Here is a 25,743-nt window from a genome sequence, read left to right on the forward strand (position 1 = left end):
CATCAGCCACTGCTGGAGACAGTTGAGTCACTTATGTTAGATGGGGAATCCAGAGTTTAACTTTGAAATGTTTCAGTTCTCAAATGGAACTTTAAGTGCAAAGCCCACATTCACCAGTTTATTTGCATATTGCATTTACATAAGGAAAAAGGTGCACTGGAAAAAATACACAAAACAAGGTCATATTAAAGTATGGTCAGCATAAAAAGAAGGGTAGTTTCAGGTCCCATGCATCAGTTCCGACCACGTCCCGTAACTGTTCCTCAAGGCCCACTGGGGACAGGACAGGAGATGCTGATCTGTCCTCCAGGTAAGTCTCTGAGCGCCCTCCTGCCTCAGCCACGTGGACAGAGTGGGTGTGTTTGCACAGGTCTGCAGCTGTGACTGGAGGGAGAGCAGCTCCTAAGCTCGGTTCAGCACAGGTGCAGCAGGAACCGGGATCCGTTGTCGGTACTGAATCGACGCTCCTGACCATTTTCTTGTTTACTGTGTTTACTCAGTAATTCAACAAAGTATCAGATCACTTATGTTCACAGAATTCAGAAGGGACAGCGCTATTCAGCTGGACTTGGATAAGCACAACAGTGGTCAATTAGCCAGAATCAGACATTTCCCATTTCACGTGTGGAATTGTCCCGCCAGAGAAAGTAAACAGAAGTAAAATAATTTAATTGCTCATGCCCTGGATTTTAAGATTCTGAGCTATGGAAAGTGGAAATTAAGTTTTGGTAATCAATGCTAGTGTCCAGGATAAAGCGAGGCTACGGTAAATGCTTCTTCGAGACATAATCCTTCTAAGAGCCGTACTGAAGTTACATGTGGAAACACTGGATCTTGGGACACCAGTCTGGTGGACCAGACTCTAAGCTGCTGGGGGACTGTGCATGGCGCACAGCAGTGAGAAAGGACCTCGACCCCTCTAGAGACATTCCTGTGCGCCGGGGCAAAACTACATCAGCCTGTGGGCATCTGTCCTCACCTGTCCTCAGGAGGTAAAGGTCAGATATTCTTGTCCTGGGCGTGGGGAGAGAGGAGGTCCCATGGGCCTGTTCTCCAGGGAGGCGGCTCCAGTGTCTAAACACAGAAAGGCTGCGGGTTGTGGGGCTGCTTCTGCGCGGCAGGAAGAGCAGGGCTGAGGGGCAGCGGCCTGTGGCACTCGGCGTCCGTCAGTGGAGGGTAGTACTGCCTGTAGCAGCTGTACGCGAACGTCAGGCCGATGGCGGATCCAGCCAGGACGTCTGAACAAAGGCAGAGGAGACGGCCTTCCCTCACTCACAAGTCATGCTTGCCGGTGGAGGGAGCTTGACCCTCCAAGGCTACTCGTTTAGCCTGCAGAACCCCTACATTCCAGGGTTACGGTTTGGGGGGATTTTCTTAGTTTTATCATATAGCTCCAGTATTGTCATTATCAAGCTGTTCCCTTAAACACCAAATCAAAACACATATTTAGTTAGGTAAGTATAACAAGGCATTTTCTGAGTTCACTGCTTTGAGTTTTTTTAGTTTGGAGGAATAACAGGTTCATTGAATACTATGACAAACTCCTCATCACCATTCAAAGGGTTCTAGAAGAAGGCATAAACTCTCCAGGAGTTGCCTCTCTTTGCAAAAATTTAGTTTATTCTTCAGAACAGCTCTTAAGGGCCTCTAGCTAATACTGTCAGCTTTTTTTTTTTTTTGAATTTTGGGCTTTCTCTGCAGATACTCTGTAATTTGGATGTTTTACTATATCATTCAACTTAAATTTCTTTGGTTTAATTACAATTTTATGTTTTCTTAAATTTTACTTCCATTACTGAACAAAAACCTTGACAGTGAAATTGATTTTTAAGGTAGTAAGTAAACTGGACTTTGAGGTTGGTTGTAAAAAATTTCTTGAGTTTTTTCTGAACTTAGGATGCTTCAAAGTAATGAGAAAATTAGGATGTCCCTCTCTGATAATCTGTTTAAAAGATAACAGTGTGCTTTCTCATTTTCCATGTAGCAATAAACCACACTCTCAGTTTAGATCCAAACCATCCTCTGCACACTTGTCTGTTCACTCAGCAGACACCCGGGGGGTGTGTCCCATGCCACGTGCGGGGGACAAATGACGGGAGAACCGTGGAGGGTCCACGGCCTAGACGCCTGTGGTGCTTACCCTGCCAGTGATGCTTGTAGTCACAGGTGCGGGACAGTGCAATTACAGCTGCAAAGAGTAGGGGTGACAGAAAGGAACAGAATCTCCAAGATTTCCCTCGGCCTTGTGGTGTGAAGCAGTGTAACTTCCCAGCCAGGTAGAAGGATGCGAAGGCCAGGCCGGCAAATGCAACTAGAAGAGGGAAAAACCTCTCGGTATATGTCTTTTACAGGAAAAGAAGACACGGTTATGAACATGTTCTTAGCCCTTTTTGTAGCTTCTGGTGTAGATCACTGATCGAGACTGTCAGTTATGAGGGAGGAGAAAACAAGGGAAAATGAAGGATTATGTCCCAAAGTGAGTGACATTTACCTGGAAGAGAGTTTTTGGAATCCTAGCGATGGGACTTCACTTCCCAGTGCCTCCGTTTCCTTGTATATAAATGGGAATCATAAAAATAACAGAATCCCATCTCATTGGGCTAATATACTGTCAAATGAGACATGAATCTACAATGCTTTTGGAAGCACCAGACTAGTAACTCTTCCATAAAGGTTGGTTAATATTTTTAGGACTAGCATGAGATTGCAGGATTTAGGCAGGATAATACAGTAATAAAAAAATGTTCAAATTTCATGAAGGGAAAGTACTTCCTCTGTCCTTAAACGTTTAATACTTGAGGTTCAAGCTTGTTATTAAAGAAGGGGGGCTTCTCTGACTTCTAGATACGAGAACAAGAGTGCATGAGAGGTTCCCATCCCCAGAGGTTCCCCTGGGTTAAATTCAAAAAAACAAAACAGGGATGTAGAGTTCACATGGTATTCATACAGGAAGAATGGCCACTGGGGAAGCTCTTGCGGCCCTCATTCACCACGGCCTTGTCTCCTGTGCACATCAAGTCTCCACGGGCTTGCCCATCCGGGAAGCAGCGGTAGAAGAAGTCTGGGCGTGGCCTGGAAGAAATATGGCCAGGTCTGAACGTGGATCATTTACAACTCCAGAAATTGTTCTTGGGTTGTGTTGGATATCGATTAACCTATCAACTGTCACTCAAATAGCATCCCAGGCAAAATAGTGAAATTTGACTGGATAGTCACCACTAAGAGCAAAGTTTTATTTCTCCAAGGTTAGTATTTAAATCAGAAAAAAAAAAAAAAAAAGCTGCTGCAGCGAGTAATTACTTGTTGGGGGAAAGATCCAGTCATGCTGCAGCTTCCTCAGGGTGCTCTGGAGGACACTGACTCTGGCACTGGGAAATGTGCTGTTCTGGGCAGAAAAGACCCTGAGTCACCCGGGCACCAAGGCAGAGGGAAGAGAGGAAGCGTTAAGAGAGAAGAGGCTGGGGAAGACAGGGCTAGGGCTGGGGCTGCGTGACCCCGCTCTCCTGACCAGGGAGGGCTGAGACGGCAGGTGGAAGCTCGGGCACTCACCTCCCCACTATCAGTTTGATTGTGTTGGTGAAGATGCCATTCAGGGCCAGGGCCAGGCTGGCCGCTGCAAAGCAAAGAAACTCACTGTCAGTGGGTCTGCGGAGGTCCCTGTCTCATTCAGCACAGCCACAGGGGACAGCGTCTCCTGGGACAGCAGAGTGGTCGGCCTCCAGTCAGACTGGAGTATGAAAGGAACGCGGGCCTTGGTGGCCACTGCGGTGCCACAGGGAGGACTTCTGGCCTAGACTGAGGATGCGCCGCAGGTGCGCACACTCCTGTGCGTACAGGTGTACCTGGGAGGTGACCCACAGCTCACAGGTAAAAAGTGGGGTAGAGGGGAGACAAGAGTCACCTTAGGGACTCGGAACACGTGGCCTCCACACACTGAGGCCACCAGCTCCATGGGGAGTGGACCCGACGGCTGAGGGAGGGGGGCAATCTTACCCAGGCAGGCTTGCCGGGTGTCGGCTGCATCTGCCGCCTTGAGACACCTGGCCAGGAGGACTGGAGCCAGCGGGGCGAGGAAGGCGATGACCTGCACGGGACAGAGCTGAGCTGAGCACACGAAAGAGAACAGAATCCTCTGACAGCAAGAGGGGCGGAGTGACAGCAGAAGTCACACCCCAGACCTGAACTGCCCCCTGCAGGTGCGGCGTCCAGGGTCCGCGGCCCGAGCTCCCCTGGCAGCCCTGAGCACCGTCCCCCAGCACGTGTCTCCCGAGCCAAAACGGAGGGACACCGAGAAGCACGGCGAGGCGAAGCCCCGTCTAGCAGCGAACTCCCCATAAATGTCGCCACGGAGTCGGGATGACCGCCCAACGCCCTGACAAGCACGGTCTGAAGGCAGGCTGGTCCTCCACGCACAAACATCGGCTTGGTGGGGAGATACTCTGCCTCCACGTACGGATTCCGGTAAAGCCACATCTCTTCAGGCTGGATGAGCCTCTGGAAGGGCGGCAGCAGCTCCGTCACCCTGAAGGGGACACAAAGGAGCGGAGCGTCGGCGGCTTCCGGCAAGCGTGCGCGGAACCCGGCCGGGCCTCGGAAAGGAGGGTGGGGGGCTGAGGGCCCAGGACCGGGGTCGGGGAGGGGGCCAGAGCTCAAGTCCTTACAGGAAGGCCGCGAACAGTGCGAGTCGCACGCCCACCTCGGCCGCGAGGGCCGTCGCCGCCGCCTTCCCCTTGCCCATCGCCCGGTGCGCGCTCAAGGCTGACGTGGTGGCGCCGGGGCGGGGCGTCGAGAGGGGCGGGGTATCACGTGGGGGAGGGCAGATGGTGGGGCGGGGCCGGACGGAGGGAGGGGTCGGTCTCCGCCCTCCCACGCCTGCCCCGACGCTTTGTACTCACTTGGCCTTCGCTCCCGGGAAGCGCGCAAACTGCGCGTTTTGTGTTGCTGCGTTGTTAGGTCCGAGTTTTCCGCGGCTCCGCTAGACCTCGGGCTGCGGGGCCCACCGGCGGGTTAGATGCACGAGGTCTTCCAACCCCGCTCTGGCCCCCTCCCGCCCAGGGTGGCCTGTTGGCCACTGAGTTGTAGCAAGAAGTTACGGGCAATGAACAAGTCCATATATTTAATTTTGGAACATACAGGACAATTTATTGAAGTCGATCTCAAGCAAAATCGGAAATCAGTGGAATGTCATTAAAAATCTTTCCAAATTAATCCTCACGGAAGCAAAAAAAAAAAAATTTGAATCCCAAAGTATTTGTAAAATAAAAAAGGTAACATCTCAGTAAATAGAATGTACAAAAATTATATGTTCCTACCAGCACACACAGTAGTAAGAAGCTTAAATATTACAGGCAATCCTAATACACTGTAACTAGTCAACAATAACCTATCTATATACAGGTTAACCAAGCTTTAAACGTTTCACACTATGCAATAAAACATGGGCCAATCAACAAAATCCCCAAAATATCATATATCTTGAAGTCTATGTGGCAACATCAAGTCATTATTCAGTAATGCCCTAGTGGAACACCCCCCAGGGAAAATGAACACTAATCCTTAGTATCAGGAGCTTCTAGCCAAGTCACAGAAACTCTAATAAAAGAGATTGACTTTTAGTGAATATTGATGCTTTGTTATTAAAGACTCAAGTCTCAAGTGATTTAGGCAAAATAACATTTCACAGGATCTACAAAGTTTATTACAGATAAACAAAGTACAGAAATAACCAATCTACAAAGGTCATTATCATAGATAAAGATCACGAGGAAATGAAAACAGAATCTGTAGGTATCTGTGGTTGTTGTGCAATATCACAAGTGGATACAAATGGATTTCTCATGTCTATTCCAATTATGCACACACCCTTAGATATAAAAAGAACCTTATTATTAGCCAGTTGCAGTCATCATTTAGCATCTTAGTTATCAGTGGCGATAGGATTTTCTTGTTTAACATGGAGGGCATGTGACAGCACGAATGAGATAAAGAGCAATGTTAGTGACAATGAAGGAAAAGGACATTTCATCCAGTCCACTTCTAAACTGACAAGAGTTACACCATATACACCCCTCATCTAGGTCATCTGATGGATACTGACAGCAGTGTGCACACATCAGAAGTCTGGCGGCTGGGGAAGGGGAACCCGAGGGTGCTTTCTTGCCAATTAGCAGATGCAGTGATGTCACACGAGAAGACGAAGGACTGAATAAAGGACTTTGGCAACTATTTTCCCTTTCTCTTACAAGCTAATGACTTTGAGATGCTCCTGAAGGACAGGTATTTCTCTTCCTACCCTCCCTTCGTACAAACGTGCCACACGCACCTGAACTTGTCACTTAAGCCATGGACTGACTGGAGAAAGAACAGAAATGGGTTCGAAACACACAGGTCACACCCGGCATTTCAGGAGTGTAACGTAAGTGCAAAGTTTTTTTTTTTCCCTACACAGGCATCTATTAAAAGAAAAGAAGAGGTGTGTGGGGATAGGGTTGACAAAATAACAAAGTAAAGAACATACGCAGGAAATACTCATGTAAATGCTGCTGGTATTTCATGCAGGAGTCTCTTCCCCGACTACGTGCACTGAATCTGAGAGACCTACTGTGGACGCTCCCATGTGCAGAACTTCGCCTCTAATCCAAGTTCAAGAGGGTAAGAGACAAAACAGTGTACAAAACAATGCTTTCTACTTCATAAATTTAAAAATAACTGTAAAACAAGGAGAATCTGAGGAGTTTCAAGTACTTAAAAAACCTGAATTCAATGAGGCAGAGGTCTCAATGTTAAAGTGACTACTTCGTACCTGTGGTAAACATTATAATTCCCCTCCCTCACCCTACTGTAACCCCGTTTCTCCCAGTCCCCCACCCCAGATAAACGTTGGTAGATTTCAGTATATACAAATTTCCAACTCTTTCGTATATGTCAGTACATGGCAAAGCTGTCTAAGTCAATTCCCGAGCCTATCTGGAAATGGAAGTGAGTTCCACTCTCTGTTTACAAATAACCAGAGACCAAGTCTAGGTGAAAGAACGCAAAAGTCACTCAGTCCTGTCCAACTCTTTGTGACCCAATGGACTGTACAGTCCATGGAAATCTCCAGGCCAGAATACTGGAGTGGATAGCCATTCCCTTCTCCAGGGGATCTTCCCAACCCAGGGATCGAACCCAGGTCCCCAGCATTGCAGGAGGATTGTTAACCAGCTGAGCCACCAGGGAAGCCCCAAAATACTGGAGTGGGTAGCCTATCCTTCTTCAGGGGACTTTCCTGACCCAGGAATTGGACAAGGGTCTCCTGCATCGCAGGTGGATTCTTCACCAGCTGAGCCACCAGGGAAGCCCAAGTCTAGATGGCCTGAGGCTAAAGGAAGTTGTTCCGAGTGATCACTTCCTGTCTGCTGCTACTGCAGCTCCGACTTGAGGGATCTAGACACACCAGCTTTTTAAGTAATTCAAGTCTAATTTGCACTGCTCATCAACTGAGCAACTTCCCCTGTCCCTTTGTGCTGTCCCTCCTGCAGAAAAACAACTGGTGTGAGCTTCCCAAGCTGTCAGCACGCCATGGTGACGAATTTTCTCATCCTAATGGGACATGGTGTGCGAGAGCATCTTAACTTTAAGGTGAATGCTAAAGAAGAGCTTTCTGTTTTAAAATGAAATGAAAGACAAGTAACAAATCCCCGGGAGTCCAGAGCCTGCGCTCCACACGGCTGTCCTGTCTGCTTCCAAACTGCAGATCTGGGCTGGACCCTGTCTGGAACACACCACACAACAAGCTACTATGAAGTAAGGAAACTCTGATTCACAATCAGGAAAGAAAGGTATCCAATTGCCGCCCTGTCTGAGAGTCCTTTATGTAATTATCTCGAGGTTGTGGGCGTCACAGCATTCTTCCCAGGCCTGCTTCCAAATACTTTGTGGAAATGGCAGCAGGGAGCAGCCTTCCTCCTTCCCTGTTTTTAGATGTGTTTCTGACTTGAACACACAGAAATCTCCAAGTTTCAATGATTCTAAAAGTCAGCCTATTTTATAGCTTAGGCAAGAGCTTTTTTGAGAATTAGGATAAGGTGGGAACATGTTAAAAAGAGAAATGAAAATAAAACCCACCTCACTCCTAACTGTAGCCCTGATTAGACAGTCAAGAAGTGACTCACTTCCTCCAGCTGCTTCCACCTTCCAGGAATGCAGCCCACCCCGCCCAACCCCCTAAAAGCGACAGGCAGCTCCTCACGCCCACCAGGGCCTGGAAGGTCTGGAATCTCACCTCTAATTGTTACAGACCCAGTTTCTGAAGTGTTCTGCTGATTATCAAAAACCTTAACATTCACTTTTTCTCTGAACCAACATAAGGTTCAAAACAAATACGACCGTTACCCCATGCTGCTTGATGTTATTTCATTTTTGGATAAGAAGTAAAAACCAGCCATTTATGGTCTGACTACAGCTCGATTTCAGTTAGCAAATCAAATAACAACTTCTGGCTGTGAGTAAGCAATGCGTCTGTCGCAGTGTTTCATGGTGAATCCCAGGCAAGCACACTGCTCGGATACTATGCACGCTGCATGGATGGATACTTCGCAAACAGAAAGCGTGACTTACTCTTTCGCCTGCTTCCACAGCCTGCACCTTTAAAATACGTAAACTTGTGACACCACAAGGTGTGAGTAGAGCTCCTTGGCACTGGCAGGACTGAAACCACTTCTGAGACTGCTAGAGGACACTCCTGGACAGGGACTCCAGAGCTGCGGTCAGCGATTTTGCTTTCCACCCTGATTTCTGAAATGGCAGAACAATCCTGTTAGTCACCCCCTCCCGCCCCACCTACCCACCCCGTTGTCCCCCACCTCAAATCAGAAAACTCTCAGCAGAGCTCTGTTACAGATACACAAACAAAATGTGACACAATGCAGAAGCTGCATAAAAACACTTAACCCTAAGGTGTTTGTAGCATACAGGATATACCCTGGCTTACCATATAAAAGTCAGATAGTAAATAGCACTAAGTCCAAAACAAAGCAAGAAGATTTCATGTTGGATACTGATTCAAGGCGAGTTACAGTTCAAATATTAAAGGAACTCCTTCATGTTAGTAAGTTTAGAAAAGCAAATGTTTACCATATACATATATAAAATAAAGTTTTAGTATGATAAAACATAGATTTTCTTAAGTTATTTTTTTAAAAGGACATCAAACTCTACAGTTGCTCAAGAGCCAAGGTTAGTGTTTTGGTGAGCTGTAACTCGTGACTGGCGGCAGTCGCATTTGGTAACACGTGTAGCGTCTTCTATCTTGCTCTTTCTTTTGAGACCGTATCTAATCAATAGAATTACTGGAGGCTCAATAAGTTACCTCAAAATTATTTGCTGGAATCACGCAAATGGCAGTTTAGGAGCTTAAGTAAAGGAATTGTAGTGTTTGTTTTTTTGTTGTTTTGTTTTTGTTTTTTTAAACAAAAAAAATCCAGTATAATTGCACATATACATACAAAAAAAAAATAGGCACAAAACAGATTTTTTTTTTCTTTTTTCCAGAGAAGAGCTCTAGATTGAAAAGAAAAAAGGGGACACACAGCACAAGTGAAGGAATGTTGTGGAGCATCTGTCTTCCCAGCATCTGGGTAAGGTCACTGGGTGCTTCGGAAGGGAAAATAAATGCTGCCAGGTACAGGCAATTGTAAGCAGTCAAAATTCACAGAGAAAGTGAACGTTCATTCAAGCTAACCCTAGACTTCTACTTAGTACAGTGTTACAACAAGGGCTGATAGGACTAATGGATCCATACAGGGAATCCTGGAGTAGACATATTCCTAAGCACTGCAAGCAAGGGAGCTGTGTGGGCAGACAGTCCCCTTCACGAGTGTCTATTCTTGCCAATACTGCTTTCTCGGGAGTTCTCCCTAAGTGCTTCCTGCGGTGAAGTGTGTGGGGGGGGCCCTTACCTCCCTCCCCTGTACAAGTGCTTCCCTTCCCCGGTGGGGGCAAGTCTAAGGACTGGATAATTGACAGGTAACTTGGGGAATGCCCTGACCCCTTTCACCCTCAAATGTGGAGTTAAACAGAAAGAGCTACTCAAATCACACAAATTCAAATTCATCTGTGTAGTTTCCATGAGGAAACTGAGTGGCCAGCTGATAAAGGGGATATCTGACTGGGAGACGGAAAATGAAACACCCAACATTCTCTCCAAGCCAGACCAAGGTCAGCACACTGGACAGACAAGGGGGCTCCTCTGAGCCGACTTTGGGTCCGTGCCCCTTGTCTGCCTTTAGCTGCCTTTACCAGTACCCCAGGACAATAGGGATGTCCATTCAAACACTGCATTCACTTCCCACATAAATGCACTTCACCAAAATACCCATTATCATCGGAGAACATTTCAGACTCGGTGAGGCCATCCGCTTCTAGTTTCCTCCAGAAGGAAGAACCAGCAACCACATTACATACCTATCTAGGTAAAGTCATATCAGAAAGCCCGCCGAGTGTAAGACCACAGAGGTAATATCCACTGAGGGCTTTTGTTTTCAAGAGGCCAGGTTCAGTCCTCCCACAGAGCCGTCTCAAAGACCATGAGGGACACCTGGAAGGGAAAGCGAAGCCGGCCGCCCTTCTGCCCGGGAGAGGGGCCTGTGACACCGCCAGACCCTTTTCTAGAGGGCTTTCTGCAATTCCTACTTAAAACACACATGTACACACATATACTGATCAGACTATCTGAACTACGCGTCTCAGAATCTTAAAAAATGAAAATAAATAAAGGAATGATGACTCCTTTTGTTTTGTACACCCACAGAACACATCCTAGACTTAAAATTTATCTCATTAACAAAAAACTTTCTTTTCTCTCTGTTCTTATTTTAAAAAGCAAAGACAGCTCTTTTTTCCCAGCTGCAAAGGCTCTGAAGCACAGTAAAAGGCAAGAAAAGACCAAGTGAATCTAACCCTCCACAAAGGAATTCCCAAACCGACAGAACTGAAAACACCAGAGCCCACCACCGGCTTCGGCCTGCGGACCGGCTCCCCACTCCTGCTTTCGCGAGGCGGTGCCGCTGGCCAAGGCTGCCCGCGTCGCAGCGGTCTCTTCTTGCACTGACGCGTCCTCTACTTTTTTCTTTTCCTTTTTTTTCCTTTAAATAAAAAGAAGGACATTTTCCCCGCCCGTTTACTCTCTGACTTCCTCTCCGTGATCCTGTGATTCCAGTTTACACTTGATCTTGCTCCAGTACTCGGGGGACACGGGGGACGCGGGGTCGTGCTCTGAGCAGCAGAGCCGGCTTTCCAGGGTGGAGGGCACCAGTGCTCCCTTCTCGTGCTCTTTACAGAAGGACCGGGGGCAGAACTCGCAGAAGGCGATGGCCGCAGCGCTGCACTCGTCGCACTGGTGCCAGGGGCACTCCCACTTTCCTGGGGAGGCAGGAAGAAGGACGGAACCCAGTGAGTGCCCGGGTCCACTGCCCGCAAGACACCCAGCCTCCCACCTGCCTCTCCAGCTGGAGGCTGCGTCTGGCTGACCACAGCTCCAGGCCTCAGCACACGAGAGGTCTGCGTGGTCCTGGCAGTGTGGCTGTGAGCTCTGCCCCCAACTCCACACCACAGGGGCCAGCTGCCCACCTCGGGGAACATAAGACCCCAGCCCTGCTGCCCACGGGCGTCCCCCTGCACACCGAGAGCTGCTTGCTCCGGCCACTTGTCCTCTCTGCTGCCCACTGCACGGCCCGCGGGGGCGCTCACCGTAGGGCGGCTGTGGCAGGTTAAGGCAGAGCAGGTGGTAGGCTTTGGGGCAGTCCTTCCTGTCGCACATGACCAGCTCCCCGCCGTCCCCACACTGGAAACAGAAATCCTCATGCAGCTGCTTGGGCTCGGTTTTGATTTTTCGTCGCTTCGGCTTTAGCTTAGCATTTTTGGCCTTTTCTTCAGCTGTGGAGGCACATGCCGACTGGCGGGAAAGAGGGATCATGGTTTTAATGATCACAGTGCATGAAGCATTACGGAAAAGGAAAATCCTACAACCTCAGGTTCACTTAAATCCATCTGTTGTCCAGTTAGATAAAACTCCAGAAGGGCTTGTCCCGTAACAGAAATGAAAGAAAAACAAGGCTTCACTGGGACTTCCCTGGTGGTCCAGTGGATAAGGCTCTGTGCGCCTACTGCAGGGGGCCTGGGTTTGATCCCTGGTCAGGGACTAGAGTCAACATGTTTCAACTAGAAGAGCCCACGTGCTGCAACAAACAGCTGGTGCAGCCAAATTAGAAAAAGAAGGACACTGCTCTATTTCAAAACTATGCTTCATTTTCACTGACTTTTGAAAAGGTGCTTTTTTTTTTTCAAAATTGCAAAGACACTGAGATATCATTCACAAACCATAAAATCCACCAATTTAAAGTGTGTAATTGGGTGGCTTTTAGGGTAAGGTGAATTTTTTTTTTTTTTAATGTTTTTGAAAAGGAGTCTGCTAACTTCCAATTCAATCAGAAATACAAACATGTTCAGAACCTGACAGTTAAACCATCTGGCCCATTCTTCCTGAGACGGCTCTCCAACAGCGCCCTCCCCACCACTGACCTTCGGTCGCACGCCCAGGAAGCCGCTACAGTTGTCTGCCCCACAGTGGCACTCCGTCCTGCCGTTGCCCAGACAGTCCAGGTTGTAATTAAATGTTAGCTCCATCCCTAGGCCACAAGAGAGAGAACCGTTCATACTCAAGTCCCAGGGAAGAGAGAAGCTGTCAAAGACACAGCCTCACACTGAAAAAAGAGACAGGATACTGACAGGTCCCACATGAACGCAGTGATGGGGAAAGGGAAAACAAACAAACAAACAAAACCTAGAGGAAGACATCCCCATCCACCAGTGATTAAAGCAAAAAGAAATATTCTGCAAAGGCCATCACAGCCTTTTCACCGAAGTGGTCAAACACTATGAAAGGGAGACTGAGAATCTGAAATCTGTGCTCAAGGAAAACGGGCTCTAGTTCAGGCCTCCTTTTCTAAAACTAATTCACACTTAGTGTCCGAGTGAACAATATGACTGTGGAGTTGTCACAACCATACCATGTTCAGTAGCTAATGTCTTACATTATGATCAGAAAAAGATTTCAAAATGCAGGTTTACTATACAAACCCGAAGACCCAGGGATTCACACTAGGAGGTCCAAGCTTCCTTTGGCTGGGCCTCAGCAATCCACAGTGAGTGCCAGAAACACAGTTTAAATCCCTTTCAGTTACGGCACTTCCCTTCCCACCCATTTTTCTAACAAAGGAGAAATTAAGTTCTGCTGCTATGATGGTGGATGGGCAAGGAAAAATAAAAGCAGCGACTGCTTCCAAAAGCTTTTTATGTCTGATTTGGAACAGAATGCTCTTTCAAACTAAAAACCAAAACAAGAAAGCTCCCACAAACAACCCAAGAAACCAGCTGATGTTAACACAGGCTCATTACTTTAAAAAAGAAAAAGAAAACAAAAGTTTAAACATCTGCTTGCATTACACAGACAGCAATCATTTGGAGAATGAATTTGCTTCTACTAATCTCCCTTTTGCAGGATATAGAGTTTTACTTCTTAATGACAGATAATTCTAAACACAGCTCTTTATCTTATTTGAATAAATATGTGAGGGTCGAAACTTGAAGAGTGTCCTGGGAGAGGGAGCAACTTAAGTTCCTTTTACCTGCAGGAATGTCACAAAGAGCAAAAAGCCCAACGCGAACGTCTCCATTCACGGTCCACTTCTGGGTTTCACAGTTTGGATTACAACTGTGGTTCATAAAGCGAGAATAATTTCCCTTTGGGCCAGCATCAATGATACGGTCCTTCAGAAAGAAAAGAAAGGAAGAGAGAGCTCCTTTGACATAAAACTGAGCATCAGCGTGTAGGAGAAACCCCCAGCTCAGGCAAGAGCCCCAGGGCAGCTCCGAGCACCACCAGCTGAGGCCTGACCACCTACAGCTTCACAGATGTGCTCCTGGACGACTGACTGAGTCCTCTTCTCTACATGGAGACCAAGTCAGAGCAAGTAAGACAATGTGAAGTCTGGGTTCTTTTACAGTTTGCTTCTAGGAACAGACTGCAGATAACACCACTTAGAATGTCAGCTGGCCGTGGGGCTGAAGGAAAGGTATTTTCTCAGCAGAGAGTGCTCAATTCGGATGTTAATTGAGACGGGGATGATGGTGGTCTGCTGCCATCTCTGCTCTGAGCGAGAAGCAGAGCTGGGGGCCAGGGGCACAGGTGGATGAGAACTTAGGCTACAAAGAGAGAGGGAAGGGGAGAGACACTTCTCTGCACAAAGACTTGGGAGATCTGGCTGATGGAAACGCTAGAGTCTGGGATATAATCTTTGTCATTTACATTTACTTATAGGAAAGTTCAAGGTATCATAAGAAGCCCAACATTTTGGCTCCCTGAATTTACACTCTGATAATCCGAAAAGGCCCTGGAGGACACAGCCCCCACAGTGTTGTCCGGATGGCTGCAGGGGTCACTGGCAGTGGGGCTGGGTGTTAAGGGGACAGTCGGCAGCCATGAATAAATGGCATTTTACGTTTATACATTATCTGTTCGTGAAAGTGGTAAAACTTTGAGTGACATGACAGTTAAACTAATACTCTTCAATGATTTCTAGTTCTTTTAATGCTATTCTGATTCAGTTTTAGAGAGAGCCTGGAACATAGGAAACACAGGTACTAGTCCTGGTTCTTCGTTAAGCTGTAACAAGATATTCAACACATCATTTCTCATGGCTGGCCTGAGTTTCTCGTCACCTATAAATCAGAGGACTGTTGGAGAAATTCAGTAAAGTAGGTTTCGCGGTGAATGTGCTTCAAGCAACACCCACAGTTGCATGTATTGAATCAGAAGTTTTACTTTCTCTTTTCTTTTGACAGCATTCATTTTTCCTAACTCATTAAAAAAAAAGTCTAAACATACAGAATGATTTACAGTTAGGATTTTTTTTTGCTAAAGCAGAACTCTCCTGGTGGTTTGTAACTTAGAATCACAGAGATGACTCTCTCCCTTGGTGATAAACAAACTGAGGAACAGCTCTTCCAGTGACTAAGAGCTGAGGCTCAAACCCGGGTATGTGAACCTTGTTGCTGGTAACCTTCTCACGCACGGCGCTGTGTCACGTGACCTGCAACAATCCCTCACGTTTGTATTCTGGAAAAATGAGCATACTACAGTGGGACGCACACTGGCTACTGCAGACCATTATGCTTTGCTTGAAATGAAACTGAATTAGAGGAAGGAAACTGAATTCAACCTAAGACTATGAGACTAAACCAAAAAAATCCTTTGTTCTTACCGAAAAAAAAAGCAATTTTACCTTGGTAACAGTTAACATATAAAAATTAGTTACACTGTTCTCGTGGGCTCGCTTGATTCGCAATCTGCATTCTTCCTCATCAATTAATTCGCCGACATATTCATTTACAAATTCACCCTGCAGAGGAGCATGCAACATGCAGAGGACCAATTAGTGTATTGTGTTAGAAAGCATTCCCAAACACCACATGTGTAACCCAAGAGAATTAACCCAAAACCTTCCTGGAAAGAGAACGACGATACAAAGACAGACCAGAAAACTGACACTGGTCCAAGATTCCTACAATTTCACAAGCACTGGTCTGCGTGCCTGTGTGTTGTTTGTGTACATGCGTGCATTTCTGGGAGTTCTACCAGGTGGGCAGTCAGGCAGCCGCCGCCACAGTCAATATACAGATCTGTCCTGTCAACACAGAGGCCCCGAACCGCTCCTTCATAACCATGCCCATCCTCCGTCCCTCATTTGTTCTCCAACTCTACAGTTTTTTTCTTAATTGTATTTTATGGAAGTATAGTTGACTTACAACGTTGTGTTAATTTCTGATGTGCTGCAGACTGATTCAGTTATACATACACAGACTCTTTTTTTTATATCCTTCTCCATTATGGTTTATCACAGGATATTGAATATAGTTCCCAGGGCTAAACACTAGGACCTTACCCAACCCTATAGTTTTGTCATTTTGAGAGTGCGCTATAAAAGGAATCACAATATGTAGCCTTTAGAGATTGGCTTTTTAAAGAAAAACTAAGCCTAATTCCCTTGAGATCTAGCCAAGCTGTTGTGGGTATCAATAGTTTATTGTTTCATTACTGCTGAGTAACAAATAAAGCTTTTATTACCAAATAAAGCTGCTGTGAATATTCTGATAAAGTTTTTATGTAGACAAAGGTTTTCCTTTCTCTGGGATAAATGCTGGGTCATATGGTGAGCATATGTTTAATTTTTTAGAAAATTGCCAAACTATTTCCCAGAGTGGCTGGATCATTTTGAGTTCCCACCACACACTCCCCACGTATGAGACAGCCGGCTTCCCCACGTCCTCGTCAGCATGTGGTATGTGTGTGCTCAGTCGTGTCTGACTCTTTGTGACCCCGTGGACTGCAGCCCACCAGGCTCCTCTGTCCATGGGATTCTCCAGGAAAGAATACTGGAGTGGGTTGCTATTCCCTTCTCCAGGGGATCTTCCCCACCCAGGGATCGAACCAGGGTCTGCTGCATTGCAGGTAGATTCATTACCAGGTGAGCTACCAGGGAAGCCCATGGGATAGTCACTGTTTTTCATTCTACTACTACAGGTGTATAGTAATAAGCTCCTTTCAAAAATAAGTGTAAATACCATACATTCAACCTCTCATGTTTATAAATGCATAATCATGAATCACCCTTTCACCTCGAAGACTTGGCTGATTCAAACTAGGGCAACAACATTAACTATAGGATTTCTTGGTGTTAAAAATACATTTCCGAGGCAGAGAAATGTCTTCAGAGGGTAAATTAATATGTATTTGCTATTGTTTTTACCAGACCCGTGTTCCTCCCCCAGCCCCCAACCCAAGTTCTCACCAGCCGCGCTCACCGTTCAATGCTCAGTATCACAGAATCGAGAGCCTCAGTCATCTAAAGAGAAGTGCTGTAGTGTCTTTTCTGATTCTGATGAGTCATTAAGGGCATAAGCCAATGTCCTTACGTATGGATACTTAGCTTTTTCCCACCAATAAAGAGACAAGACTGTGACTTCAGTATGAGAAGGGAGATGGTGGGTCAGTCTGGGCGGCCGGCCGGCCAGCTGGCCACAGGGGACGTGGGCGAGGGCCTGTCTGCTTCAAGCAGCTACAGCTCTTCTCGGCTGGACCTGGTCAGCACACAAACGCGCTTCTGGGGGCTTCTCTCCCCCACTGTAACCGACAGGACAGGCTCCGACAGGGAGCTGTGTTTCCCCTCTGCCTGCGACGCCGAGACAGGACAGCTCTGCATGGACACGTACTGCGCGCGCGGTCAGCCCTGAATGGCTTTCCCTCCACATGGTCCGTACTTGGACCTTAGCTGCTGAAAACAGCTTGCCCCTGTCCCCAGTCTCACCGCCCTCCCAGCTAGATCTCATCACCATCTTGGCTGCACTGCCACCTAGTGTCACTTTATTTTATGGCGAGTTTTCTGTACTGAAGACCGAATAAAGGGGAACTCAGACCAAATCAGCTCCACCTTACTTGTCTGACACACTTGAGATTCAAGTCAAGGTTTCGTTTGAAGAATCGGTTCTGTGGCTTTTAAAGGTCTGAAACCATGTGTTATGGTTTCTATTTACTATTCTATGAAAACTGGTGAATCCTGAAAAGTCAAAGTGCTGATATCAAACGAGGCATGTTAAGTCTTGTCAACTCAATATGGTTGTGAATAAATATAGTGAATAAATCTTTCTAGTTATTTTGTATAAGAAATGTTTTAGGCATCTAAAAAGCGACAGATCTTTAGCCTTGAAGAGTTGCTTACTGGACTTAAAACCATTAACTGTGAATTCAATTGTGGTTAAAAATAACAAAATAAAGCACTTTAAAAAAGCCAGAAATCTGGAACTCCTCTGGCGGTCCAGTGGTTAGGACTCCACGCTACCAATGAAGGAGGCGCAGGTTTGATCCCTGGTCAGGAAACTAAGATCTCCCATGCCCTGAGGCATGGCCAAAAATAAATAAGTAAGTAAATTTTAAAATGCTAGAAATCTATCCTTAAAGGCAACAGCAAAAAGACAGTTTAATTTAGTATTTAATATAATTTTTTTTAGGGCTTCCCCAGTGGCTCAGTGGTAAAGAATCTGCCTGCAGTGCAGGAGCCGTGGGAGATGTGGGTTAGATCCCTGGGTTGGGAAGATCCCCTGGGGGAGAAGGGCATGACAACCCACTCCAGTATTGGTACCTGGAGAAGCCCATGGACAAAGGAGCCTAGCGGGCTACGGTCCATAGGGTCACAAAGAGTCGGCTACGACTGAAGTGACTTAGCACGCACACATGTTTTTAATTTCTAAGAAAGAAACCACTTCATAACAGGAAGTCCCTTGTTTAACTCTGGCACACGTTTTTAGGAATCTGTTATGTGTGAAAAGAAGGGGATTGATGGTGTACATTCAGTCTCCCATTGAGCTCCTGTCTCTGAGTGTACCCAAGCCTTCTCCACATTGCTACAGTCTTTTTGACTATGCTGTTCAGGGACTGTGTATGTTCAGCTCTTTTGTAAATGACCAACCAACCGTCTTCCACTAGCAATTCCTCAGGTGCTAAGGGCAGAATAATCCTGACTATTTTCTTCTCTCTTGATTATATAATTTAGTAACTCAGAACATGGTTTAGAATAAATATAACTACTGTTAAAAGGTGTCAACATATTAAACTGGGTAGATTTCAGGATGGCTCCACAAACTCCCCTGAAACCATAAGTAAAAACCCGCAAGTGATGCGCAGGGCATTAAAGTGGTATCAAAATGTGTGCATTATGTGGTGACATTTAAAAAAATATTTATTTGACCGTGTCGGGTCTTAGTCGTGGCATGGCAATCTTCGTTGCGTCACGGGGGAGCTTTTGTTGCGGTACACGGACTCTAGCTGGGGCAGTGGGCTCAGCAGTGGTGGCAGGGGCTTAGTTGTTCCGTAGCGTGAGGAATCCTAGTTCCCAGACCAGGGATCGAACCTGTGTCCCCTGTACTGCAAGGCGGATTCTTAACCACTGGACCACCAGGGAAGTCCCTGTATGATGACACTTTAAATGCAGGTGGCCTTTGACCAAGCAACCCAATCCACACACCCACTGCACTGGCGAATGCTGCAGGTGCTACCTTCGAAATGTCAGAAGTCCAACCACTTCTTTCCTGCTCAACAACAACCCCGGTTAGGCCACACAGCCTGGACTATCATGGTCTCCTTTTATTGCCCTCTCTCCGTTTGTGTGTATTAACTGCACAGAAAAAGTTCTAACAGGCAACACACCAACTTAAGAACAATGGTCTTCTCTGGTGAGGAAGGCAGGAATTGGGGAATTTCATTCTTTATTATCTTTCTTGTATTGTTTGAGTTTCTATGTTATACAGCATTTCATTATAAAGGTGATTTTTTTTATTTTTTAGGCAGAAAAATGCCAAGAGTAATTTTAAATTCCTACTAGGCCCATCTTCTCTCAGAGAACATGGCTCCAAGTTCTACACATCACCAGGTGATGGTGGGGGGGAGTAGGTGGAGAAGACGAACTTTTTAAAAAACAGATTATTTAGCCCTGTCACCAATATTTCAGTTGACACTCATTTTAACAAGGACCCTGGAAGATTCTCAGGGTCTCTAAAGGTTGAGAGCCACTGTGTGAATAGTAGGATTTATTGATGATTTTCAATTGAATTATTTGGAATAAAATATTTTCCACAATGGGCACACATTTCCCGTGTTAAACAGAGAGACTGCTTTGAAGAATTACCTCAAAGAACAGGAATGAAGATAATTTATAAGTATTAAAGATCTCAAGTTTTTCTAGCTGCTCTGTATATATGATCTAATTTGAGACTAGCCACAACTCTTACACATGCAGGGCAGGGTTTATTATATCCATTTTAGAGATGGAGGAACTGAGGCTCAGAGAGGTTAAGTCAGCAGTCCTCATCCTTTTTGGCACCAGGGACTGGTTTCCTGGAAGACAATTTTTCCATGGATGAGGGAGAGGGGGCATGATTTCGGGATGATTTAAGTACATTACATTTCATTGTGCACTTTATTTCTATTATTATCACATCAGTTTCACCTCAGATCATCGGGCAATAGATCCTAGAGGTTGGAGACCCCTGGGTTAAGTGACTTGACTGGGGCTTCATGGCTAATTACGATGTTAGAGCAAAGTCCTGGGGTTGCTAGTTTCTGTCCAGTATGTTCTTAACTTCACTGTTTTTCCTTTTACCTATGTTAAATCTAGTTTGCTTAACAAGTAAAAAATATTTCAGATAGAATGACCAATGTCCTTTCTCCTTCTTATGACTGATCACAGGATAAGTGAAAGTCACTCAATCATGTCTGATTCCTTGGGACCCCATGGACTGCAGCTCGCCAGGCTCCTCTGTCCATGGGATTCTCCAGGCAAGAATACTGGAGTGGGTAGCCATTCCGGTCTCCAGGGGATCTTCCCAACCCAGGGATCAAACCCGGGTCGCACTGCAGGCAGATTCTTTATCATCTACTCTTCTAACCATTTCTTACTTGCTCCAGAAGTACCAAACTCTCAACCTGAGAAGTTTCAGAATTGTGGAATGAATCCCTGTGTACTAAATCCTTACTGACACGCTCTGAGAGGCACGGGTCCCGGTCTGCCCCACTGCTGCCCCGCCCCGTGCTACCTTCTTGATGCTCCTCTTGGTCCTGAGGCCCCAGCCCCTCCGCTCGGTCCTGATGACCTCCGCGTCCGGGTAGAGCCTCTTTGTGAAGCACTGGTTCTGACAGCGCTCCCCTGCCGGGCACACCTGGGGGTGACACTCATACTGCAGCATTCGGTTCAGGCACTCGGACTCCAAGCCACACGGGTTCTCGTCAGCTGGCTTGCAGTTGCAGCGGGGAATCTCCGACAGGTCCGCCACCTGGATCTGTACCTTTCCTATCACTTTGTTGGCCTGGCAACAAAATCACAAGTGGGAGAGAGGAATCTGAACAGGAGGTCGGAGACACTCAGGCCGGCCTGGCCCCGCTACTGCCTGTGGAGTGACCCTGATAAAGGATTTCCCCAGTTGAGTAAGCTGAGATTAACAGCTGTCTCTCTTAAGTTGACAAAAATACCAAAACCTGATGCGAGTCCTCATTTATCCTGTGTCTTTCCCCTCCTACCAGTTGATGACAATTTCATAAAGTTGAAACAGCTCTGGGCTCTCTGGAAGAAAGGAGCTAAATCCCTATATTCTTGCTGGTTACAGGGCAGGCTGAGGAGCAAGCACAGAAATCCCCATCAAACATGTTGCTCCTCAGTATGAGGGGCTCACTCGTCAAAGCCTCCGCCCTCCCAGCGCAGCAGCCTCGGCTCCCAGTGGATGATCCGGCAGAAGCTGTCCGGTTGTTCTGCACAGACTGAGCCATAATCAGCATAAAGTTTTTACAAGTCAGTCGGGGCCTTCTAACTACTAAGAGAGCAGTTTCACCTTATCTGTCAAATCACAGCGTTTTCGTGGGTGAAGACTCACTTTGATGTGTTTGTATGGAGGGGGTTTTCTTGAGTTTTTTTCAATCTCCAGTGCTTCTTTACTTTCTCTTTGTGCTTTCAATTCTTGGAAACGTTTTGCAGCTTCTTCCAACGCTGCCAATAAGACCAGACAAAGCATATAAACACCCCACACCAAATAAACAAAAACCACTAGAAGAGTTGTTATTACCCTGCCTTCCCCATGCACCGAATGGGACCTGAGGTTTTCTTTTAAAAATTATGTCCTAGAAGTAACCATTTATCACCAGGATAAAGTAACACTGAAATGGGATATAATTCATCTGCAGCTGAGCACTACTCTGTGCAAGCTGCCACCTTGGAAAAGAGGCCCCCCTTCAATGGTCAGGGGTTTCCACAGGAAGCTGACAGCAGCTTTTACCTTGTACCAGATTTAAATTCACTTCACTCTTCCCCAGAAAGCTAAACTCCCCGTCAACTTGTTGCAAAAACAGCTGTTAAGACTTACAGAACGAATTTATGGCTGCCAGGGGGTGGGGAGACAGTTCTGGAGTGTGGAATAGAGAAGAACGCACAGCTATATTTAAAATGGATAACCAACCAGGACCTACTGCGTAGCTAAGGGAACTCTGCTCAAGGTTATGTGGCAGCCCGGATGGGAGGGGAATTTGGGAGAGAATGGACACATGGATATGCATGGCCGAGTCTCTTTGCTATTCACCTGAAACCATCACAACATTGTTTGCAGATCAGATTTACCTCAATACACAGCAAAAAAAAAAGTTTAACAAAATTAGACAGCAAAAAATTTTACAGAAAACAGCTGTAAGGCTCGTCATGGGAAGTGTTGACTACTCTTCTGTGGCAAAGGTCCTTCACTTAATTAAGGAGACTCTGCGTTCCCAGAAAAATCTCTATGTCTGTAGTAAGATCACTGAGGAAACTTCTTTCACACACACAGCACAGTCTACTCCACTGAACGAGTTTTTCCTAAATGACTGGATTGTGAGGTGGTTCTAACATGACTGGAAACTATGGACGCCAGGTCATAACACCTAGTGAAACTCCCTAACACCACATATCCTCTGAGTGAGGAGTGCGGAGAGATCAACAGGAGCGTCAGTTCTGAGCTACAGTGAAAGTCGTCAGATGTACCTTTTTTGAAGGTCTTGTTAATACTGGTCTGTCCATCGGCAAAGCTTTTGTCTCCTTCGACGTAAGGGAACACTCTGCCCTGGTGGACCCAGTAGTAGTCGTGAGAGCCGAAGAAGAACACGGGGAAGTCGCCCAGGTCGTGCTTGAGGCCCTGGATGTTCAGTGGCACGGACCGGGGGTTGCAGATCTCGGCCGGCCACCATCTGCAAGCGGGAGGATGGAGAGTTGCACTATGCTTTACGTGGCTGCGGGAGCCGAAAGACACAGGTTTTGTACTTTGTAATTCTCATTGCAAATCTAAGGACACAGAACACCTCGCTTATTTTTAATCCTGCCCAAACCACATGTCATCTAACAACATACTGATGAACAAATTAATGCATGAAATGGTGAGCACAGACTAAACAACTAGGCCCTAAACACCCCATCTGATTTCTTCCTTAAATATTAATATTTTATATTTATAAAAGTATATATATATCATAAGAATAAAGCCTACTAGTAAGGTTAACAGTGAACCTACAATATAACTTAAGAATTAGAATTGGCCAATAAAATATTCCAAACCAGATTTCAGTCCTGGAAAAGTCACGTTTTTCTCCAAATGTGACATTCTTAATTCCAAGATTGTCTTTCAAGCTACAAAATTTTATTCCTGGCAGTCAAGGGAATCATTTGAGAATAAACTGATGCTAATCAGAATAAACTGATGGGAGAATGGCTGCTCCCATTCAAACTGGCATTTTCTGACTCTCTAATCAACCAAGATAAAGTATTTTCTGGTCAAATGTACTAGGCTTGTATCAGTGTGTATTTTAGAATCTAATTCATCTTAGATCATAATAGACTTGGGATTTGGGACAGGCCTGAAAAAATCATGCTTCACGTGATGACTGGTTCACAGCGATCCCTGGGGGATCCACCTGCGAGGTGCACCGGAAGACTTCCTGCAACCGGGCAAGTCAGGAACTGAAGGGGGAAGTCCCTGCAGTACCTGAGATCGTTGATACCAACGGCAGATGCACACAAACTTAATTTTTTTCACTCTCATTTTATACATGCCTCATAAAACCATTTATTTAATGAACAATGAATGGCATTATTGGGAAGATAAATGATGAACATGCTTCACCTAAAAGCACCCCATGTTCACCTATGGGTTAATTAAAACGTGGGTAGAAGCCTGTGTTCAAATTGTTAAAAACAACACTATTCTGTGTGATCAGTATTTGGTTCCTCTCAAAGCAGGCTGGGCAGTCAGTGGTTGTATTTCTGATTCGTGTTAAGGCCACATGTGGGGTGCAAGTGGTAACCACACACACTGGCTCAGACAGACAGGGGTGTGATTTCTGTCAGCCTTGTTCCAGGCCCACGTCTCCCCCAGGAAGTCTCACATCAGAATAACTAGTCATTGAAAAGAAACAGTCTCATGGGGCCCAGAGAGGTCTGACTGGAAAAAATACATTATGAATTAGTCCATGGACATAAAGTCAGGCAGATAAAATGTCACTGGCCTGTGAATGGAAGCTCTGCCTTGGGCCTAACTTAACTATATATGGTGACGGATGTTAACTAGATTTATTGTGGTGACTGTTTTGCAATGTATACACATGTCAAGTCGTCATATTTTATACCTGAAACTAACATAACGTCAATTACATTTTTTTTAAAGGCAAAAGAAAGTTTTAAAAAGGAAACATTCTGAAATTTATCTGAAGACCTTGGGGCTTCCCTGGTGGCTCAGTGGTAAAGAATCTGCCTGTCAGTGCAGGAGACAAGGGGTTGATGCAGGAGACGAGGGGTTGATACAGGAGATAATCCTGGAGAGGAAAATGGCAACTGACTCCAGTATTCTTGCCTGGGAAATCCCACGGACAGAGAAGCCTGTCAGGCTACAGTGCATAGTGTTGGAAAAGAGTCAGAGACAACTTAGTGACTAAACAACAACAAAGCCTTCTTACTATTTCTGATATTTCTTATCCGGGAATATCTTATCTATTATTCGTCAAACCTGTACCTATCCCCTCCTGGAAAATATATATATTTTTAATTATAAAAGCACTGTGTGCCAGTCAGAATCACCATCATTAAAAAGTCTGCAAATAAATGCTGGTGGGGTGTGAGGCAAAGGGAACCCTCCTACACTGTTGCTGGGAATGTAAATTGGTATGGTCACTATGGAGAATAGTATGGAGGGTGCTCAGAAAACTAAAAACAGAACTACAACATGAGCCAGCAATCCTACTGCTGGACACATACTTGGACAAAACCATGATTCAAGAAGACACGTGCATCCCTATGTTCATAGCAGTAGTACTTACAACAGCCAAGACAGGGAAACCACCTAACTGCCCGCTGCAGATGAGCGAGTGAAGAGGATGTGGTGTACCTACACAATGAGCGCGACTCAGCCATGAACAAGAACGAAGAACGCCACTCGCGGCAACATGGGCGCGTCTGGAGACTATCGTACTAAGTGAAGGGAGCCAGAAAGAGGAAAACCAGTACACGCGCTATCACTCCTATGTGGAATCTAAAACAGGGCACACATGAACTTATCTACAAAACAGAAACAGACTCACAGAGAAATCCAGACTTGTGGTTGCCAAGGGGATGGAGGGAGAGGGAAGAACTGGGAGTCTGGGGTTAACAGATGCAAACTATTACGTAGAGAGTGGATAAACAACAAGGTCCTCCTGTAGAGCACAGGAAACTATATCCAATCCCCTGCGATAAGCCATAAAAGAATATAAAGAAGAAGGTATGTTTGTATGTAACTGAGTCAGTCTGATGTAACAGCAGAAATTAGCACAACACTATAACTACACTTCAATTAAAAAAGGACATACCTTTAAAATTATTAAATGTAGTTTTATACACACAAAAAAACAATGTAGTTTCTTTTAAAAATTAAAACAATGCAGAAATGTGTAGCAGAAAAGCTGAACACGCTTCCTCCTTATAATCTCATGCCTCAGACTATTAACGTTAGATGCTTTATCCTGGTAATAATACAAACATATTATATCGAGATCTCCAGTTTTTACAAGTTGTATACATATATGGAGAGATAATCTGTGTGCTATTTAACATGCTT

At 45.8% G+C, this 25,743-nt stretch overlaps 2 protein-coding genes and 1 long non-coding RNA gene across 13 annotated transcripts in view; 1 reads left to right on the plus strand and 2 right to left on the minus strand.

The window, feature by feature from the left end:
- Nucleotides 1-96: 96 nt before the first annotated feature.
- On the minus strand, nucleotides 97-11,046 carry PLPP5 (phospholipid phosphatase 5). Of its 6 annotated transcripts, XM_069573033.1 has the most exons (9): nucleotides 10,990-11,046; nucleotides 8,599-8,775; nucleotides 4,896-4,987; nucleotides 4,414-4,522; nucleotides 3,994-4,084; nucleotides 3,550-3,613; nucleotides 2,948-3,072; nucleotides 2,141-2,311; nucleotides 97-1,238 (listed from the first exon to the last, which is right to left on the minus strand). In XM_069573033.1, exons 4-9 carry the CDS (start codon nucleotides 4,471-4,473, stop codon nucleotides 1,075-1,077), a joined length of 675 nt encoding a protein of 224 aa, XP_069429134.1. In that variant the 5' UTR covers nucleotides 4,474-4,522; nucleotides 4,896-4,987; nucleotides 8,599-8,775; nucleotides 10,990-11,046; the 3' UTR covers nucleotides 97-1,074. The 6 variants fall into 6 exon arrangements, with proteins under 6 accessions (XP_069429134.1, XP_069429135.1, XP_069429139.1 ...); XM_069573034.1 differs by lacking the exons at nucleotides 8,599-8,775; nucleotides 10,990-11,046 and having other exon boundaries at nucleotides 4,896-5,448; XM_069573038.1 differs by lacking the exons at nucleotides 4,896-4,987; nucleotides 8,599-8,775; nucleotides 10,990-11,046 and adding an exon at nucleotides 4,662-4,885.
- On the plus strand, nucleotides 5,286-11,155 carry LOC138430958 (uncharacterized). 2 transcript variants are annotated; one of them, XR_011253459.1, is made up of 5 exons: nucleotides 5,579-6,415; nucleotides 6,559-6,651; nucleotides 7,521-7,820; nucleotides 9,532-9,617; nucleotides 10,862-11,155. It is a non-coding gene; the product is annotated as an uncharacterized lncRNA (long non-coding RNA). The 2 variants fall into 2 exon arrangements; XR_011253458.1 differs by lacking the exon at nucleotides 7,521-7,820 and having other exon boundaries at nucleotides 5,286-6,415.
- Nucleotides 9,672-25,743, minus strand: part of NSD3 (nuclear receptor binding SET domain protein 3) — a 99,377-nt gene continuing 83,305 nt past the window's right edge. For 3 of the 5 annotated variants that reach the window (XM_069573020.1, XM_069573016.1, XM_069573017.1), the window contains 8 exons: nucleotides 22,647-22,849; nucleotides 21,514-21,626; nucleotides 20,683-20,952; nucleotides 15,321-15,437; nucleotides 13,665-13,806; nucleotides 12,559-12,665; nucleotides 11,728-11,932; nucleotides 9,672-11,400 (listed from right to left, as the gene is read on the minus strand). In XM_069573020.1, coding sequence (XP_069429121.1) covers nucleotides 11,159-11,400; nucleotides 11,728-11,932; nucleotides 12,559-12,665; nucleotides 13,665-13,806; nucleotides 15,321-15,437; nucleotides 20,683-20,952; nucleotides 21,514-21,626; nucleotides 22,647-22,849 — 1,399 coding nt within the window. In that variant the 3' untranslated portion in view covers nucleotides 9,672-11,158. The remainder of the gene's footprint in view (nucleotides 11,401-11,727; nucleotides 11,933-12,558; nucleotides 12,666-13,664; nucleotides 13,807-15,320; nucleotides 15,438-20,682; nucleotides 20,953-21,513; nucleotides 21,627-22,646; nucleotides 22,850-25,743) is intronic. The other 2 variants (XM_069573021.1, XM_069573019.1) reach the window with 1 other exon arrangement.

The sequence above is a fragment of the Ovis canadensis genome, chromosome 26, assembly GCF_042477335.2.
Source record: "Ovis canadensis isolate MfBH-ARS-UI-01 breed Bighorn chromosome 26, ARS-UI_OviCan_v2, whole genome shotgun sequence".
Taxonomy (NCBI): Eukaryota; Metazoa; Chordata; class Mammalia; order Artiodactyla; family Bovidae; genus Ovis; species Ovis canadensis.